This window comes from Salmo salar, chromosome ssa17, assembly GCF_905237065.1.
Source record: "Salmo salar chromosome ssa17, Ssal_v3.1, whole genome shotgun sequence".
Classification (NCBI taxonomy): Eukaryota; Metazoa; Chordata; class Actinopteri; order Salmoniformes; family Salmonidae; genus Salmo; species Salmo salar.
In genome coordinates this window covers 6,958,659-6,974,907 of record NC_059458.1, presented here as the reverse complement: position 1 = coordinate 6,974,907, position 16,249 = coordinate 6,958,659, and the positions used below count along the sequence as shown (strand labels likewise).

At 41.7% G+C, this 16,249-nt stretch overlaps 1 protein-coding gene across 1 annotated transcript in view; it reads left to right on the top strand.

Moving 5' to 3' along the window:
• The first annotated feature begins 3,142 nt into the window (after window positions 1–3,142).
• Window positions 3,143–16,249, top strand: part of cckbra (cholecystokinin B receptor a) — a 55,477-nt gene continuing 42,370 nt past the window's right edge. Inside the window, exons 1-2 of the mRNA XM_014151341.2 lie at window positions 3,143–3,580; window positions 9,870–10,118. Coding sequence (XP_014006816.1) covers window positions 3,409–3,580; window positions 9,870–10,118 — 421 coding nt within the window. The 5' untranslated portion in view covers window positions 3,143–3,408. The remainder of the gene's footprint in view (window positions 3,581–9,869; window positions 10,119–16,249) is intronic.

Genomic DNA, 16,249 nt, shown 5'->3' with positions numbered 1-16,249 from the left:
GATGATCTTCATCAGATGACAACCCTAGGACATTATGTTATACAATACATGCATGTTTTGTTCAATCAAGTTCATATTTATATCAAAAACCAGCTTTTTACATTAGCATGTGACGTTCAGAACTAGCAAACTTCAGGTGAATTTACAAAAAAATTTACTAAATTACTCACGATAAACGTTCACAAAAAGCATAACAATTATTTTAAGAATTATAGATACAGAACTCCTCTATGCACTCGATATGTCCGATTTTAAAATAGCTTTTCGGTGAAAGCACATTTTGCAATATTCTCAGTAGATAGCCCGGCACACAGGGTAGCTATTTAGACACCCAGCAAGTTTAGCACTCACCAAAGTCAGATTTACTATAAGAAAAATATTATTACCTTTGGTTTTCTTCGTCAGAATGCACTCCCAGGACTTCTACTTCAATAAGAAATGTTGGTTTGGTTCAAAATAATCCATAGTTATATCCAAATAGCGGCGTTTTGTTCGTGCGTTCAAGACACTATCCGAATGGTAAAGAAGGGTCACGAGCACGACGCATTTCGTGACAAAAAAATTCTAAATATTCCATTATCGTACTTCGAAGCATGTCAACCGCTGTTTAAAATAAATTTTTATGCCATTTTTCTTGTAAAAAAGCGATAATATTCTGACCGGGAATCTGCGTTTAGGTAAAAAGACGAAAGAAAATAAAGCATGGGGTCGACTCGTGCACGCGCCTAAGCCCATTGTCCACTGATCGGCCACTTGCCAAAAGCGCAAATGTGTTTCAGCCTGGGGCTGCCTCGATATCATTCAGCTTTTTCCCGGGCTCTGAGAGCCTATGGGAGCCGTAGGAAGTGTCACGTTACAGCAAAGATCCTCAGTCTTCAATAAACAGAGACAAGAAGCTCAAGGAATGGTCAGAGATGGCACTTCCTGTAAGGAATCTTCTCAGGTTTTTGCCTGCCATATGAGTTCTGTTATACTCACAGACACCATTCAAACAGTTTTAGAAACTTTAGGGTGTTTTCTATCCAAAGCCAATAATTATATGCATATTCTAGTTTCTGGGCAGATTAAATCGGGTACGTTTTTTATCCGGCCGTGTAAATACTGCCCCCTACCCCCAACAGGTTAACACAGTAAATTGATCAGGCTATGATCAGTGATTAGTTCATTGACTCTGACTGTCTTGGAAGTGAGGGATCTAACATTAAGTGGTCCTCTTTTGAGATGTGAGATATTATCAAAATCTCTTTCAATAATGACAGGAATGGAGGTCTTTATTCCAGTGACGGGTAGAGAAGAGAACCGAGAAGATCAGGTTCTGACTCCAACTCATTGCTTAGAGGGGACAACTGGTTGAACGTTTTTATTGGCTGAATGAACGTCACCAGTTAAGCATGCCTACAGCATTTCTTTCCAGAAGCCATGAGAAAATTGTTCATCTGTGGGGACTGTGGAGGGGTTTTAACACCAATACCTGTATTTACTTGTGACACAGAAACTTTACCATCCTTTCCTAGACTTAAATTGCACTTGCCTAATGATTTCGTCTTAAACCAAGCTTGCAACTCGGCTCTCCTCGCCATAAGGCAATAGTTCTCCTGTATATTAAGAGTACAGCGACTGCAATGAGAAGGCATAATGTTACTTAGCTTTTTTTTTCGGCCAGGGAGATCCCACAGATCTATGTCCAAAAGCGTCCGGGGTGAAAAAGTTTCATGAAAAATGCTGTGTGAGGACAAAACTAAGAACTTGGTAGACTTGTTAAATACAGAGTTTTATCAAATAGTTATTAAGAGTAAAAAGTGAAAAAGTTTGGCAGGTTGCGAAGTAGCAATAAACAGTGTAGCGGTACGGAGACAACGCAGAAGTGTGTTGCATCACCAGCCACCAGTCAATAGGGAATAAGGTGGCATTTGGGATACATCCACTGACACATTAGGCTTTCTTCTTTGGATACATGCAGAAGGAAATTAGGAATCCTCTTGATGTCAAGGAGAAGATAATAGGATGAAAGTATGTTTGAGTCATTGCCTTTCTTCTAGGGGATTGTGGATTGTATGCTTTCACACTGTAGTCTGTCAGTGATCTCCAAGGCATTTGTAGTCAATCACCAAACACTTCTGTAAAACCAACAATGATAAAGCCTTGCTTTTCTTTTTTTCTTTGTTTAGCACTTTTGGCGGTAGGTGCACTTGATTCAGCAGCCCATCGCCAGGAAAGCAATGTGTTCCCATTTTGAATCATTTCATGTGTCTGAAGGTAGAACTCTGCATACCCAGCAGGCCCAGAGAGCAAATGAAGTGCACCGATAGGCCTACCGCTGGCCAATCACCGTGTCTGCACAGCTTAGAAAGAAGCCTCGATACTGTAAGATTTCAAAACGTTTAAAATCATGACTAGAGAGATAATCAATGAATACAGCAAATAGCTTCTGTTTATATAAGTAAGTTAATGTTTAGGTTGTTATTCAGCACTGTCAACACTTTTATAAGCCATAAAATGCGCGTTCTCCCTCACGCTAGAACCAGCACTGCAGCTGCAATGAATGAGTATAGAAAAGTGCTTTGATTATTTGTGGCTTGTGTCTTTTTAATATCAAGGAATATTTCCCTGTCTCTGTTTATAGGAGGAACAATATGAATTGGTGCATGAGGCAGAATTAACGCAGTGCAACTTCAATTTCACCTTTTCTCAGCGGAGGGAGGGAGAGCAGAGGGACGGGGAGGTGGATGAGAGGCAGCCTCACTGCTGTCCCTCCCTCCCTCCCTCCCTCTATTGCTCACTCAGTGTGATCATATACCGACAATTTTGAAAGATCATTTTGCAGGGCAATTTAATCATAGACAATATGCTTTAAAAAAAATCGTAATGGTAGAATCTCGACTTGCTTTTGGACTCAAAAAGTGATCTTGACTCAGAAAAGGTTGGTGACCACTGGGCTAAAGTGTTGTAACTTCCACTGGGAGGCAGTATCAAGCTACATTATATAAGTAACTGCATGGCCCCTCATCCCAAACACCCCTCTCCAACGCGTGTTTATATGGTGACACAGAGAGAGAGGGGAGAGAGAGCGAGAGAGAGATATCCCTCAGTATAAAAACACACACCCTCTCTCTATATGCCAGAAAATCTCTCAGGTCTCCACGCAACAGTAATGCCAGTGTGCTCTCGGTGACTCTACTCACGGATCTGCATCTTTCTGCAGACTGTCAGTGGATTGACATATATGACAGCTCGCCTACAGAACACAGGAGTAAATTGGAAATAATCCTGTGGACCAGATTTGCTACCATGGGCATTTTTGTGATGCACTTCGCAACTTTATAATTCTTTCATAGAGATAAAACTGATAAGGATGAAAAGTTATTTATTTGATTAATTTTAATAGTTTGAAGAACAGAGAAAAAAAACATGGCTTTACAAACTTCGAATGACACTTCTTTGTCAACATTCCTTGACTGTCTGCCACGCCTGCAGAGCAAATCATCCATGAATGCATCTGGAAATATGAGCAAGGAAGTTACCAATACCACCTGTACCAATGCGTCTGTCATCACAAAACCTCCATCCACACGACAAAAAGGTAATACTGGAAGATTCCTAAAGATTCTCTATAACTATCTCTGTTGTTTTGAGGTTCTTGAATAATTTCCTATCATTAAATTAATTACATGAGATTAATTCCTCCATTAAATGATATGATGGGTTGCGAAGAAAATTATTTTCTATATTTGGCATTGTTTGTCACAGCAGCAGGTTGTTCCCACCACATTGAACAATAGGGTAACTTGGGGGAAAATGTCCACCTTATTAAGGGAAATGTATATTTTCTGACAGAAAAAAAGTAAAGTTTGGTAAGATTTAGATATGCGCATGCTGGCTATCCTTAGGCAAACACATTTTGAAGGGAAATAAGTGGGCAGATTTTTTTTGTTGTAAAATGACCCCTGAAGCTTTGTGTGTTAAAATTCATTTTAGTTTGTCATTTTTGAGTAATTGTTTCTTAAAAACCAATAAATAAATCACATTTTGGAACAAAATGACATTGCACATGTAAAGGACATCACATGCTGCTTGCTTAGAGAATACTACTTCCTCCCGATTTGGCCCATACCTGGTGCAAACTCTGCCTTGCTGGCACAGGTGACACCTTCCTGAAGGGTCTTACCAGTCAATGCCACACAAAAGCTAGTTATTCGGTGATGCAAGTGGGGACACTTTAGATAAAACAGATTAAATCTTTAGTTGAACAAGACTAGTGGCATCCAGGGAAAGTGTTGAAAATAAAATTGGTGACCACTCATTCAGTGTGCACGTAAGGTAATGGTTCTTTATCAAGGCACAAAAAAAGTTAATATACAGTACCAGCTAAAAGGTTTGGACACACCTACACATTCAAGTGTTTTTCTTTATTTTTACTATTTTCTACATTGTAGAATGATAATGAATACATCAAAACTATTAAATAACACATATGGAATCATGTAGTAACCAAAAGTGTTATATAAAAATATATTTACATTTTGGAGATTATTCAAAGTAGCCACCCTTTGCCTTGATGACAGCTTTGCACACTCTTGGCATTCTCTCAACCAGCTTCCCCTGGAATGCTTTTCCAACAGTCTTGAAGTTCCCACATATTCTGAGCTCTTGGTGGCTGCTTTTCCTTCACTCTGCCGTCCAACTCATCCCAAACCATCCCAGTAGGGTTGAGGTTGGTTGATTGTGGAGGCCAGGTCATCTGATGTAGCACTCCATCACTCTTGGTCAAAGAGCCTTACACAGCCTGGAGGTGTGTTGGGTAATTGTCCTGTTGAAAATCAAATTATAGTCCCTCTAAGCGCAAACCAGATGGGATGACGTATCGCTACAGAATGCTGTGGTAGCCATGCTGGTTAAGTGTGCCTTGAATTCTAAATAAATCGTAGACAGTGTCACCAGCAAAGCACCACTACACTATCACACCTCCTCCTCCATGCTTCAAGGTGGGAATCACACATGCAGAGATCATTCGTTCACCTACTCTGCGTCTCACAAAAACACACGGTCGGAACCAAAAATCTCAAATTTGGACTTTCCGCTGGTCTAATGCCCATTGGTCGTGTTTCTTGGCCCAAGCAAGTCTCTTCATCTTATTGGTGTCCTATAGTAGTTGTTTCTTTGCAGTAATTCAACCATGAAGGTCTGATTCACGGACTCTCTGAACAATTGATGTTGAGATGTGTCCATTACTTGAAGTCTGTGAAGCGTTTGGGCTGCAATTTCTGAGGCTGGTAACTCTAATGAACTTATCCTCTTCAGCGGTGGTAACTCTGGGTCTTCCTTTCCTGTGGCGGTCCTCATGAGAGCCAGTTTCATCATAGCGCTTGATGGTTTTTGCAACCGCAATTGAAATTCTTGGAAATTTTCCGCATTGACTGACCTTCATGTCTTAAAGTAATGATGGACTGTCGTTTCTTTTTGCTTATTTGAGCTGTTCTTACCATAATATGGACTTGGTCTTTTACCAAATAGGACTATCTTCTGTATACAAATAGGGCTATCGTCTGCCTGTCACAACTGGCTTAAACGCATTAAGAAGGAAAGAAATTCCACAAATTAACTTTTAACAAGGCACACCTGTTTATTTGAAATGCATTTCAGATGACTACCTCATGAATTTGGTTGAGAGAATGCAAAGAGTGTGCAAAGCTGTCATCAAGGCAAAGGGTGGCTACTTTGGAGAATCTCAAACTGTTTTCGCGTCACCTGGCTGGAGTGATTTCTATTGATACCCCAACCGCATCGATCTCAACACATTCAAATTATATTATTCAATTAAATGTGATATCCTTCAATTTTATATTTGGTAATATTTCATTTAAATTAGGCATCTTTAATTCATATTCAAGCTTATTATGATCTACAAGAATAAAAAACAAGCAGTTGTTATATGCTCGACTCTCTTTGAGTGACAATAAGAACAAATCCGTTTTTGCCGCTGCTTGTCACGCACCACTGAACATTACAATAGTTGAGAAACACCTCACGGCTGGCTGTGTCTGGTGCATACCTAGTAGACTAGGGGTCTATTATCAGACTGAAACAGACCTTGTGGTTTCAGGCTATTCGCTGTTCTCTCATAATTTCTTACTATAGTAGAGGAGGAAATTAAATCAAAGTCCTCTAAATAATTCTATATATTTCACACTCCACTGGTGCATCACTTTTATGGCCCAAAATGCTGAAATTGCATTTTCCACAGAGCATCACTATTAAAGTTAATATATTTTGAACTTAACTATCACCAGACAAAGTTGTGTAATTAATTAAATATGGAAAAAATGTAAAACTTGTGGAGATACCTTTCCTCAAACTAGGAGAGGTATGGACCAAAATTATGGGGAAAAGGTATAGAACTGCACCCATAGATATGACATAAGCCCCCCTTACATACAAGCATATGCACACATGCACACACATGCACGCAGACAAGCACACACACACACACATACAGCCCTGACATACCTTTCTTATAATGTAGACTTCATCTGCAGACTCCATGGCTAAAAGGTTTTTAGCTGACTCGGCTGTCTCGTAGACAGAACAATTTATGGCCTGACAGTAGCTGTGTCACGGCTGTCTGAAGAATGGGACCAAGGCGCAGCGTGTGTATCGTTCCACATTTTATTATAACTGTGAAACTATGCAAGACATACAAATAAACTAATAAACAAAACAACAAACCGTGACGAAGAGGTGCAACATACACTTACTCAAAATAATCTCCCACAAAACCTCGTGGGAAAAACAACAACTTAAATATGATCTCCAATTAGAGACAATGATGACCAGCTGCCTCTAATTGGAGATCATCCCCCTCAAAAAACATAGAAATACATAAAGTAGACAAAACCCCCAACATAGAAAAAAGAAACTAGAACCAACATAGACATAAATAAACTAGACAAAACCCCCTGTCATGCCCTGACCTACTCTACCATAGTACCCCCCCCAAAGGTGCGGACTCCGAACGCACAACCTAAACAACAACAAAAAAACAGGGAGTGTTAGGGTGGGTGTCTAATGTCGGTGGGGACTCTGGTGCAGGACAAAGAACCTTCACATCCCGCGGATCCTCCTGCATCGGAGGCGGTTCTGGTGCAGGACGAAGAAGCTGGCACCACCCTTCCTGGCTGAACGCTCACTCTAGCCTGCCTCGTGATGCCATCTATTTTGTGAACTGCACCAGTCCCTCCTGCAGCAAAGCACCCCCACAACATGATGCTGCCACCCCCGTGCTTCACGGTTGGGATGGTGTTCTTCGGCTTGCAAGCTTCCCTCTTTTTCCTCCAAACATAACAATGGTCATTATGGCCAAATAGTTATATTTTTGTTTCATCAGAAGAGAGGACATTTCTCCAAAAAGTACAATCTTTGTCCCCATGTGCAGTTGCAAACTGTAGTCTGGCTTTTTTATGGTGGTTTTGGAGCAGTGGCTTCTTCCTTGATGAGCAGCCTTTCAGATTATGTCATTATGTCACGTTTGTCGTAAGAAGGAGCGGACCAAGTGCATTGTGATTATCGTTCCACATTTTTATTGAACTGTGAAACTATGAAGTACATACACAATAAACTGAATGAACAAAAACAACAAACCGTGATGCAGAGTTGAAATATACACTACTCAAAAACAATCTCCCACAAACCAAGATGGAAAAAACAACTACTTAAGTATGATCTCCAGTTAGAGACAACGAGGACCAGCTGCCTCTAATTGGAGATCATCCCAAACAAAACCCAACATAGAAATACAAAACTAGAACATAACAACATAGAAAAACTCAACTAGAAAACCCCACTGTCTTGCCCTGACCTCCTCTACCATAGAAAACAACAGATTTCTATGGTCAGGACGTGACAGTACCCCCCACCCCAAAGGTGCGTACTCCTAACGCACCAACACAAAAAAAACCAAAGGGAGGGTTAGGGAGGGTGACAAATGTCTATGGCGGCTCTGGTGCAGTACACAGAACCTTCTCATCGCACGGATCCTTCAGCAGAGGAGGCGGCTCCGGTTCAGGGCGTAACCCCCGCTCCGGCCGCTGATCCGCCGCTTTTGTGTCACCGGAACGTGGATGATCATCACCGGAGGTTCTGGACTGCCGACCGCCGCTGGAGGTTCTGGGCTGGAGGCTCTGGACTGCAGACCGCCGCTGGAGGTTCTGGACTGCCGACCGCCGCTGGAGGCTCTAGACTGCAGACCGCCGCTGGAGACTCTGGACTGCAAACCGCCGCTGGAGACTCTGGACTGCAAACCGCCGCTGGAGACTCTGGACTGCAAACCGCCGCTGGAGACTCTGGACTGCAAACCGCCGCTGGAGACTCTGGACTGCAGACCACCGCTGGAGGTTCTGGACTGCCGACCGCCGCTGGAGGCTCTAGACTGCAGACCGCCCCTGGAGGCTCTGGACTGCAGATCGCCGCTGGAGACTCTGGACTGCAAACCGCCGCTGGAGACTCTGGACTGCAAACCGCCGCTGGAGACTCTGGACTGCAAACCGCCGCTGGAGACTCTGGACTGCAAACCGCCGCTGGAGACTCTGGACTGCAAACCGCCGCTGGAGACTCTGGACTGCAAACCGCCACTGGAGGTTCTGGACTGCCGACCGCCGCTGGAGGCTCTAGACTGCAGACCGCCCCTGGAGGCTCTGGACTGCAGATCGCCGCTGGAGACTCTGGACTGCAAACCGCCGCTGGAGACTCTGGACTGCAAACCGCCGCTGGAGACTCTGGACTGCAAACCGCCGCTGGAGACTCTGGACTGCAAACCGCCGCTGGAGACTCTGGACTGCAGACCACCGCTGGAAGCTCTGGACTTGGAACTGTCGCCGGAAGCTCTGGACTGGGAACTGTTGCCGGAAGTTCTGGACTGGGAATGCGCACTGGAGGCACAGTGCGCAGAGCTGGCGCAGGATATCCTGGACCGAGAAGGCAAACTGGAGACCAGGAGCGCTGAGCTGGCACCACCCTTCCTGGCTGAATGCTCAACCTAGCTCGACAAATGTGCGGGCACAGATCGCACCGGGCTGTGAATGCGCACTGGCGACACAGCTTTCTATGGTCAGGACATAACACATTATAAGACTCGTTTTACTGTGGATATAGATACTTTTGTACCTGTTTTCTCCAGCATCTTGGTCCTTTGCTGTTGTTCTGGGATTAATATGCACTTTTCGCACCACAGTACGTTCATCTCTAGGAGACAGAACACGTCTCCTTCCAGAGCGGTATGATGGCTGCGTGGTCCCATGGTGTTTATACTTGCGTACTATTGTTTGTACAGATGAACGTGGTACCTTCAGGCGTTTGGAAATTGCTCCCAAGGATGAACCAGACTTGTGGAGGTCTACAATTTTTTTCTGAGGTCTTCACTGATTTCTTTTGATTTTCTCATTATGTCAAGCAAAGAGGCACTGAGTTTGAAGGTAGGTCTTGAAATACATCCACAGGTACACCTCCAATTGACTAAAATGATCAATTAGTCTATCAGAAGCTTCTCAAGCCATGACATAATTTTCTGGAATTTTCCAAGCTATCAACTTAGTGTATGTAAACTTTTGACCCACTGGAATTGTGATACAGTGACTTATAAGTGAAGTAATCTGTCTGTAAACAATTGTTGGAAAAATTACTTGTGTCATGCACAAAGTAGATGTCCTAACCGACTTTCCAAAACGGTAGTTTGTTAGCAATACATTTGTGGAGTGGTTGAAAAACAAGTTGTATTGACTCCAACATAAGTCTATGTAAACGTCCAACTTTAACTGTAAAACTGATGTTTTAATATGTGATCATTATCATCTGTCTCTCTCTCTCTCTCTCTCTCTCAGAGATGGACTCGGTGCGCATCCTGCTCTACTCTCTCATCTTCCTGCTCAGTGTCTTTGGCAACCTTCTGATCATTGTGGTCCTGACGGTCAACAAGCGCATGCGCACGGTCACCAACTCTTTCTTGCTGTCGCTGGCAGTCAGTGACCTGATGATGGCTGTCTTCTGCATGCCCTTCACGCTCATCCCCAACATGCTGGAGGACTTCATCTTCGGAGCCGCCATGTGTAAAACGGTCACCTACTTCATGGGTAAGATTGTGGCCACATTCCAGACCGTCTGCAAAGCAGTCGAACTGCACAAATTCACCAATTATCTAATACCATGTTGTCGTGTCTGGACTATCATTAAGTGTGAAGACGTGTTTATATCAAATCCGTACTATAGGTTTATTACGTGATTGAACTAATCATATAAACATTAATTAACTAGGAAGTCGGGGCACAACGGAAAATGTTGAGAATTACAGAGTTATAATTTCCCGAATAGAAATCTTCAGATATTTTAATATCTGATCAATTACAGTCTTCTACTAATGAAATATTATTACCTCATCAGTTCCCATTACTGAATGTCGCAAACCCTTGGATATCTGCACGAACCCTAGCCTAAATTATAAATCTGCTAAAAAAATGCTTAATTATTTATTTACTAATTAACTAATAATCACAAAAATACATCCGTAACAAACGAAGAGTAGATATTGGTTACTACACAATATATTGATACGTCCCTAGTGGGCTAAACCGGTATGGCGGCTTGGTAGACAATAGAAAGGGGTGGGGACAGATAAAAGAGCGGGAAAGACTAAATGGATTCACTACACACAGTTGTTAATTATATTCATTGAAATGCTAATCCTTTGCACATGAACGGCCGCTCATTCTGAAAGAAATTGCAATGTACATATTTACGCTTGTATGTCTTGTTGTCACTCTCTGATGAAATCGCTGGTCCGTCTGCTGAAGAGTCAATCGACAGAAAGTCTTGGGTTGTGTTCATAATGGATACGTCAGGCATACCATGTTCTTAGAATAGATGTTTCGGCAGATGTCAGTATTCTCGTCCTAGGTTTATATAATTTCTAGCTACAGACTAGTAATTCTACGTTTAGGATTTGCTCTTATTTTGTAGTGATTGATAGTCTCAGAGTTTAACCATTTCTAGCCGTGTAGCCAACACCGCACACGGTCTGGTTTTCTGGACTTGTAGTTTTAACCTGTTAGGGCTAGGGGGCAGCATTTGCACGTCTGGATAAAAAAAATGTACCCGATTTAATCTGGTTACTAATCCTACCCAGTAACTAGAATATGCATATACTTATTATATATGGATAGAAAACACTCTAAAGTTTCTAAAACTGTTTGAATGGTGTCTGTGAGTATAACAGAACTCATTTGGCAGGCAAAACCCTGAGACATTTTCTGACAGGAAGTGGATACCTGATGTGTTGTATTGACTTTAAACCTATCCCATTGAAAAACACAGGGGCTGAGGAATATTTTGGCACTTCCTATTGCTTCCACTAGATGTCACCAGCCTTTACAAAGTGTTTTGAGTCTTCTGGAGGGAGATCTGACCGAACAAGAGCCATGGAACGATGATGTCCCATTAGACACCTGGCGCGCGAGTTCATGTTGGGTACCCTCGTTCCATTACGTTATAAAAGAGTATGCATTCGTCCACCTTGAATATTATTCATGTTCTGGTTAAAAAAGGCCCTAATGATTTATGCTATACAACGTTTGACATGTTTGAACGAACGGAAATATATTTCTTCCCCTCGTTCATGACGAGAAGTCCGGCTGGCTTAGATCATGTGCTAACGAGACGGAGATTTTTGGACATAAATGATGAGCTTTTTTGAACAAAACTACATTCGTTATGGACCTGTGATACCTGGAAGTGACATCTGATGAAGAGAATCAAAGGTAATGGATTATTTACATAGTATTTTCGATTTTAGATCTCCCCAACATGACGTCTAGTCTGTATCGCAACGCCGTATTTTTCTGGGCGCAGTGCTCAGATTATTGCAAAGTGTGATTTCCCAGTAAGGTTATTTTTAAATCTGGCAAGTTGATTGCGTTCAAGAGATGTAAATCTATAATTCTTTAAATGACAATATAATATTTTACCAATGTTTTCTAATTTTAATTATTTAATTTGTGACGCTGACTTGACTGCCGGTTATTGGAGGGAAACGATTTCCTCAACATCAATGCCATAGTAAAACGCTGTTTTTGGATATAAATATGAACTTGATAGAACTAAAAATGCATGCATTGTCTAACATAATGTCCTAGGAGTGTCATCTGATGGAGATTGTAAAAGGTTAGTGCATCATTTTAGCTGGTTTTATGGTTTTGGTGACCCTGTCTTTGACTTGACAAAACATTACACACAACTCTTGTAAATGTACTGTCCTAACATACTCTAAATTTATGCTTTCGCCGTAAAACCTTTTTGAAATCGTAAAACGTGGTTAGATTAAGGAGATGTTTATCTTTCAAAGGGTGTAAAATAGTTGTATGTTTGAAAAATTTGAATTTTGACATTTATTTGGATTCAAATTTGCCGCTCTTGAAATGCACCTGCTGTTGATGGAGTGCACCACGGGTGGCACGCAAGCGTCCCACCTAGCCCATAGAGGTTAAACCATTTGTCAGCCATGTAGCCACCGCTGCACGCGGACTGGTCTAATGTAAGTTTCGTCAGGAGTGGGTTTTATACACTTCTGAGAAAAGGGCGGTCCATGACGCCGATGTAATGTCTGGGCTCACGGGGGTGTGGCCACTGACTAGTTAAAACTTTATAGCTAAACAAGTATCTCATTTTGAAGGCCAACATGACATTACATCTTCTCACAAAAGGTTTAATATTCAATGATATATTTTAAACATTCAAGGTAGGTAACTAAAAACTGAGAAATGTTCACTTCCAAATCTACCGTTATTCTGTGCTACTGTCCTTCCTGATGTCACAAAATAAACAACTTCAACAGGATTGTTCTTTAAATACCCACGGACCATTCCCACATTCTCAAAAAGATAAATATTGTTTAATCCTCCAATTGTGTGGATTAGGAGTTTATTTCCCATCTCTTTCTACATGACCAGGGGGAGAGAGTCTCTGCCAGAAATGTATGATCTGTCATAAAGTCATAAAACTTGTGGTGGGAGAGAGAGAGTGAGAGGGGAGGGGCACGATATGCTGAGGTCAGGGTGGACACAACCCATCATGCCAGAGCCAGTTGGACTGTCATACGTCTGCAGGAGTGTGATTTACTGATGAGCTGGCCATTCATCAGGCTGGGCCCAATGGACCTCAATACATCCCTGAGTCAGAGAGAGAGAGAGAAAAAGAGGAGAGAGGGGGTAAGAGAGAGAGTGAGAGGGAGAGAGAGTGAGAGAGAAGGGGAGAGGGGCAGACAGAGAATGAAGGAGCGAGAGAGAGAGAGAGAGAATGCGAGAGAGCGAGAGAGAGACTTTTGACTTTTTGTCTTTCTTTAATGAAACGTTCTCATTTCATTAAAACCTGACCACCCCCCTTAAAATAAAACACCAAAATATATCCTGTACTGAAGTACTGCATACATGTACCATACTCACCTTGCCCAATGATGAAGACAGCCCGTTTCCTGCTTGGTGGTTGGTGACGCAACAGTGACTGTAACTGTAACTCATTTCCATTTCTATTTTCTGCATTTTTGGGGGGTATTGTTTCCACTTATGGTCTCATAATTGGTCAATGAATAGACGTTTTTAGAGCTGGGATGCTTGGAGGAAAACATACACAGTGGCATGTTACATCAGCATAGCATCTAGCAGTCGCTAGGCCCCGCAGTTGTGGCTGAACAATTTGTTTGTGTGTTTACCTCTGCCTGTATACACGCTGGATGATTCAGAATCCATTGAAGAGCTTGAATTATTCATTGACGAGAGATACTTACGAACTCTTAGAAACATGTCGCTGGCTTCGGAGGATTCAAGCATTGTTAACCTCTTAGGGCTAGGGGGCAGTATTTACACCGCCGGATAAAAAACGTACCCGATTTAATCTGGTTACTACTCCTACCCAGTAACTAGAATATGCATATACTTATTAGATATGGATAGAAAACACCCTAAAGTTTTTAAAACTGTTTGAATGGTGTCTGTGAGTATAACATAACTCATATGGCAGGCAAAAACCTGAGAGATTCCTTTACAGGAAGTGGCCTGTCTGACCATTTATTGGCTTTCTTTGACATCTCTTTCCAAAACAAAGGATCTCTGCGGTAACGTGACACTTCCCACGGCTCCAATAGGCTCTCAGAGCCCGGGAAAAATCTGAATGTCGTCATTCCAGCCCCAGGCTGAAACACATTATCGCCTTTCTCAAGTGGCCGATCAGGGGACAGTGGGCTTAGGCGCGTGCACTGGTCACCCCCGTCTTTGTGTTTTTTCCTCTGTTTACCGAAACGCAGATTCCCGGTTGGAATATTATCGCTTTTTTACGAGATAAATTGCATAAAAATTGATTTTAAACAGCGGTTGACATGCTTCGAAGTACGGTAATGGAATATTTAGAATTTTTTTGTCACGAATTGCGCCATGCTCGTAACCCTGATTTACCATTTCGGATAGTGTCTAGAATGCACGAACAAAACGCCGCTATTTGGATATAACGATGGATTATTTGGGACCAAACCAACATTTGTTATTGAAGTAGAAGTCCTGGGAGTGCATTCTGACGAAGAACACCAAAGGTAATAACATTTTTGTTATAGTAAATCTGATTTTGGTGAAGGCTAAACTTGCTGGGTGTCTAAATAGCCATCCCTTGATGGCTGGGCTATGTACTTAGAATATTGCAAAATGTGCTTTCACCAAAAAGCTATTTTAAAATCGGACATATCGAGTGCATAGAGGAGTTCTGTATCTATAATTCTTAAAATAATTGTTATGCTTTTTGTGAACGTTTATCGTGAGTAATTTAGTAAATTGTTAGTAAATTCCCCGGAAGTTTGTTCTGCTAGTTCTGAACGTCACATGCTAATGTAAAAAGCTGTTTTTTGATATAAATATGAACTTGATTGAACAAAACATGCATGTATTGTATAACCTAATGTCCTAGGGTTGTCATCTGATGAAGATCATCAAAGGTTAGTGCTACATTTAGCTGTGGTTTGGGTTTATGTGACATTATATGCTAGCTTGAAAAATGGGTGTCTGATTATTTCTGGCTGGGTACTCTGCTGACATAATCTAATGTTTTGCTTTCGTTGTAAAGCCTTTTTGAAATCGGACAGTGTGGTTAGATTAACGAGAGTCTTATCTTTAAAATGGTGTAAAATAGTCATATTTTTTGAAAAATTGAAGTAATATTTCAACCAGACAATAGTGTCTTCAATAGAAAGGAAAAACAACAAATGGCGCACAATCGGTCACACACTAAAAACAGCACTGGTTCATGCTAGAGTCCACTGAAAGAATGGTCTCATTCTTCCTCATTTTTCAGAATACAAGCTTGAAACAATGTCTAAAGACTGTTGACATCTAGTGGAAGCCATAGGATCTGCAATTTGGGTCCTATCCAAATACATACTGTATAGGCATTCAATATAAAAGTACACACATCAAAAATATCCCACTTCCTGGATGGATTTTCCTCAGGTCTTTGGCCATATCAGTTCTGTTATACTCACAGACATTATTTTAACAGTTTTGGAAACTTTAGAGTGCTTTCTATCCAATACTACCATGCATATGCATATCCTAGCTTCTGGGCCTGAGTAACAGGCAGTTTACATTGGTCACCTCATTCATCCAAAATTCAAAATACTGCCCCCTACCCAAGAGAGGTTTACATCTGGCACATAATAACGACACAAATTATAATCAAAACTAACATAATAACTTCTCATCACAGGGAGGCCACTTTAATTACTATGTTATCTCCTGTTTCGCTGGTTGTACTTTGCCATATGATGCCTTGTGACCCTGCTCTACCCAACATGTTACTAACGTGGCGATGTTTGGCATATGAGTTTCTTCCATCTTTTTACGCCAATAACAAATTCACTACATATTGTATCAACACAGAACACTCACATTTACACCATTTAGTGATCGTTTCAAATGTGGCATGATACAAAGTGAGACTATTCGTAAACATCATTCTTGCTCTCGTTCATACATACTGCCAATTTGAATATGTTACCTAATCCACTGATGATTCCCATAAGGAATATTCAACCCCAAAATCTGCCAAGGAGCAGGGTTGATCCAAGCTCTCTGACCTCACAAAGGCAGTCAAGCACCCAAGCTAACTGGCTAAAGTTGGCTAGCTTGCTAGCTACTTCCAGACATAAACAAGAAAACACATCCTCACTCTGACC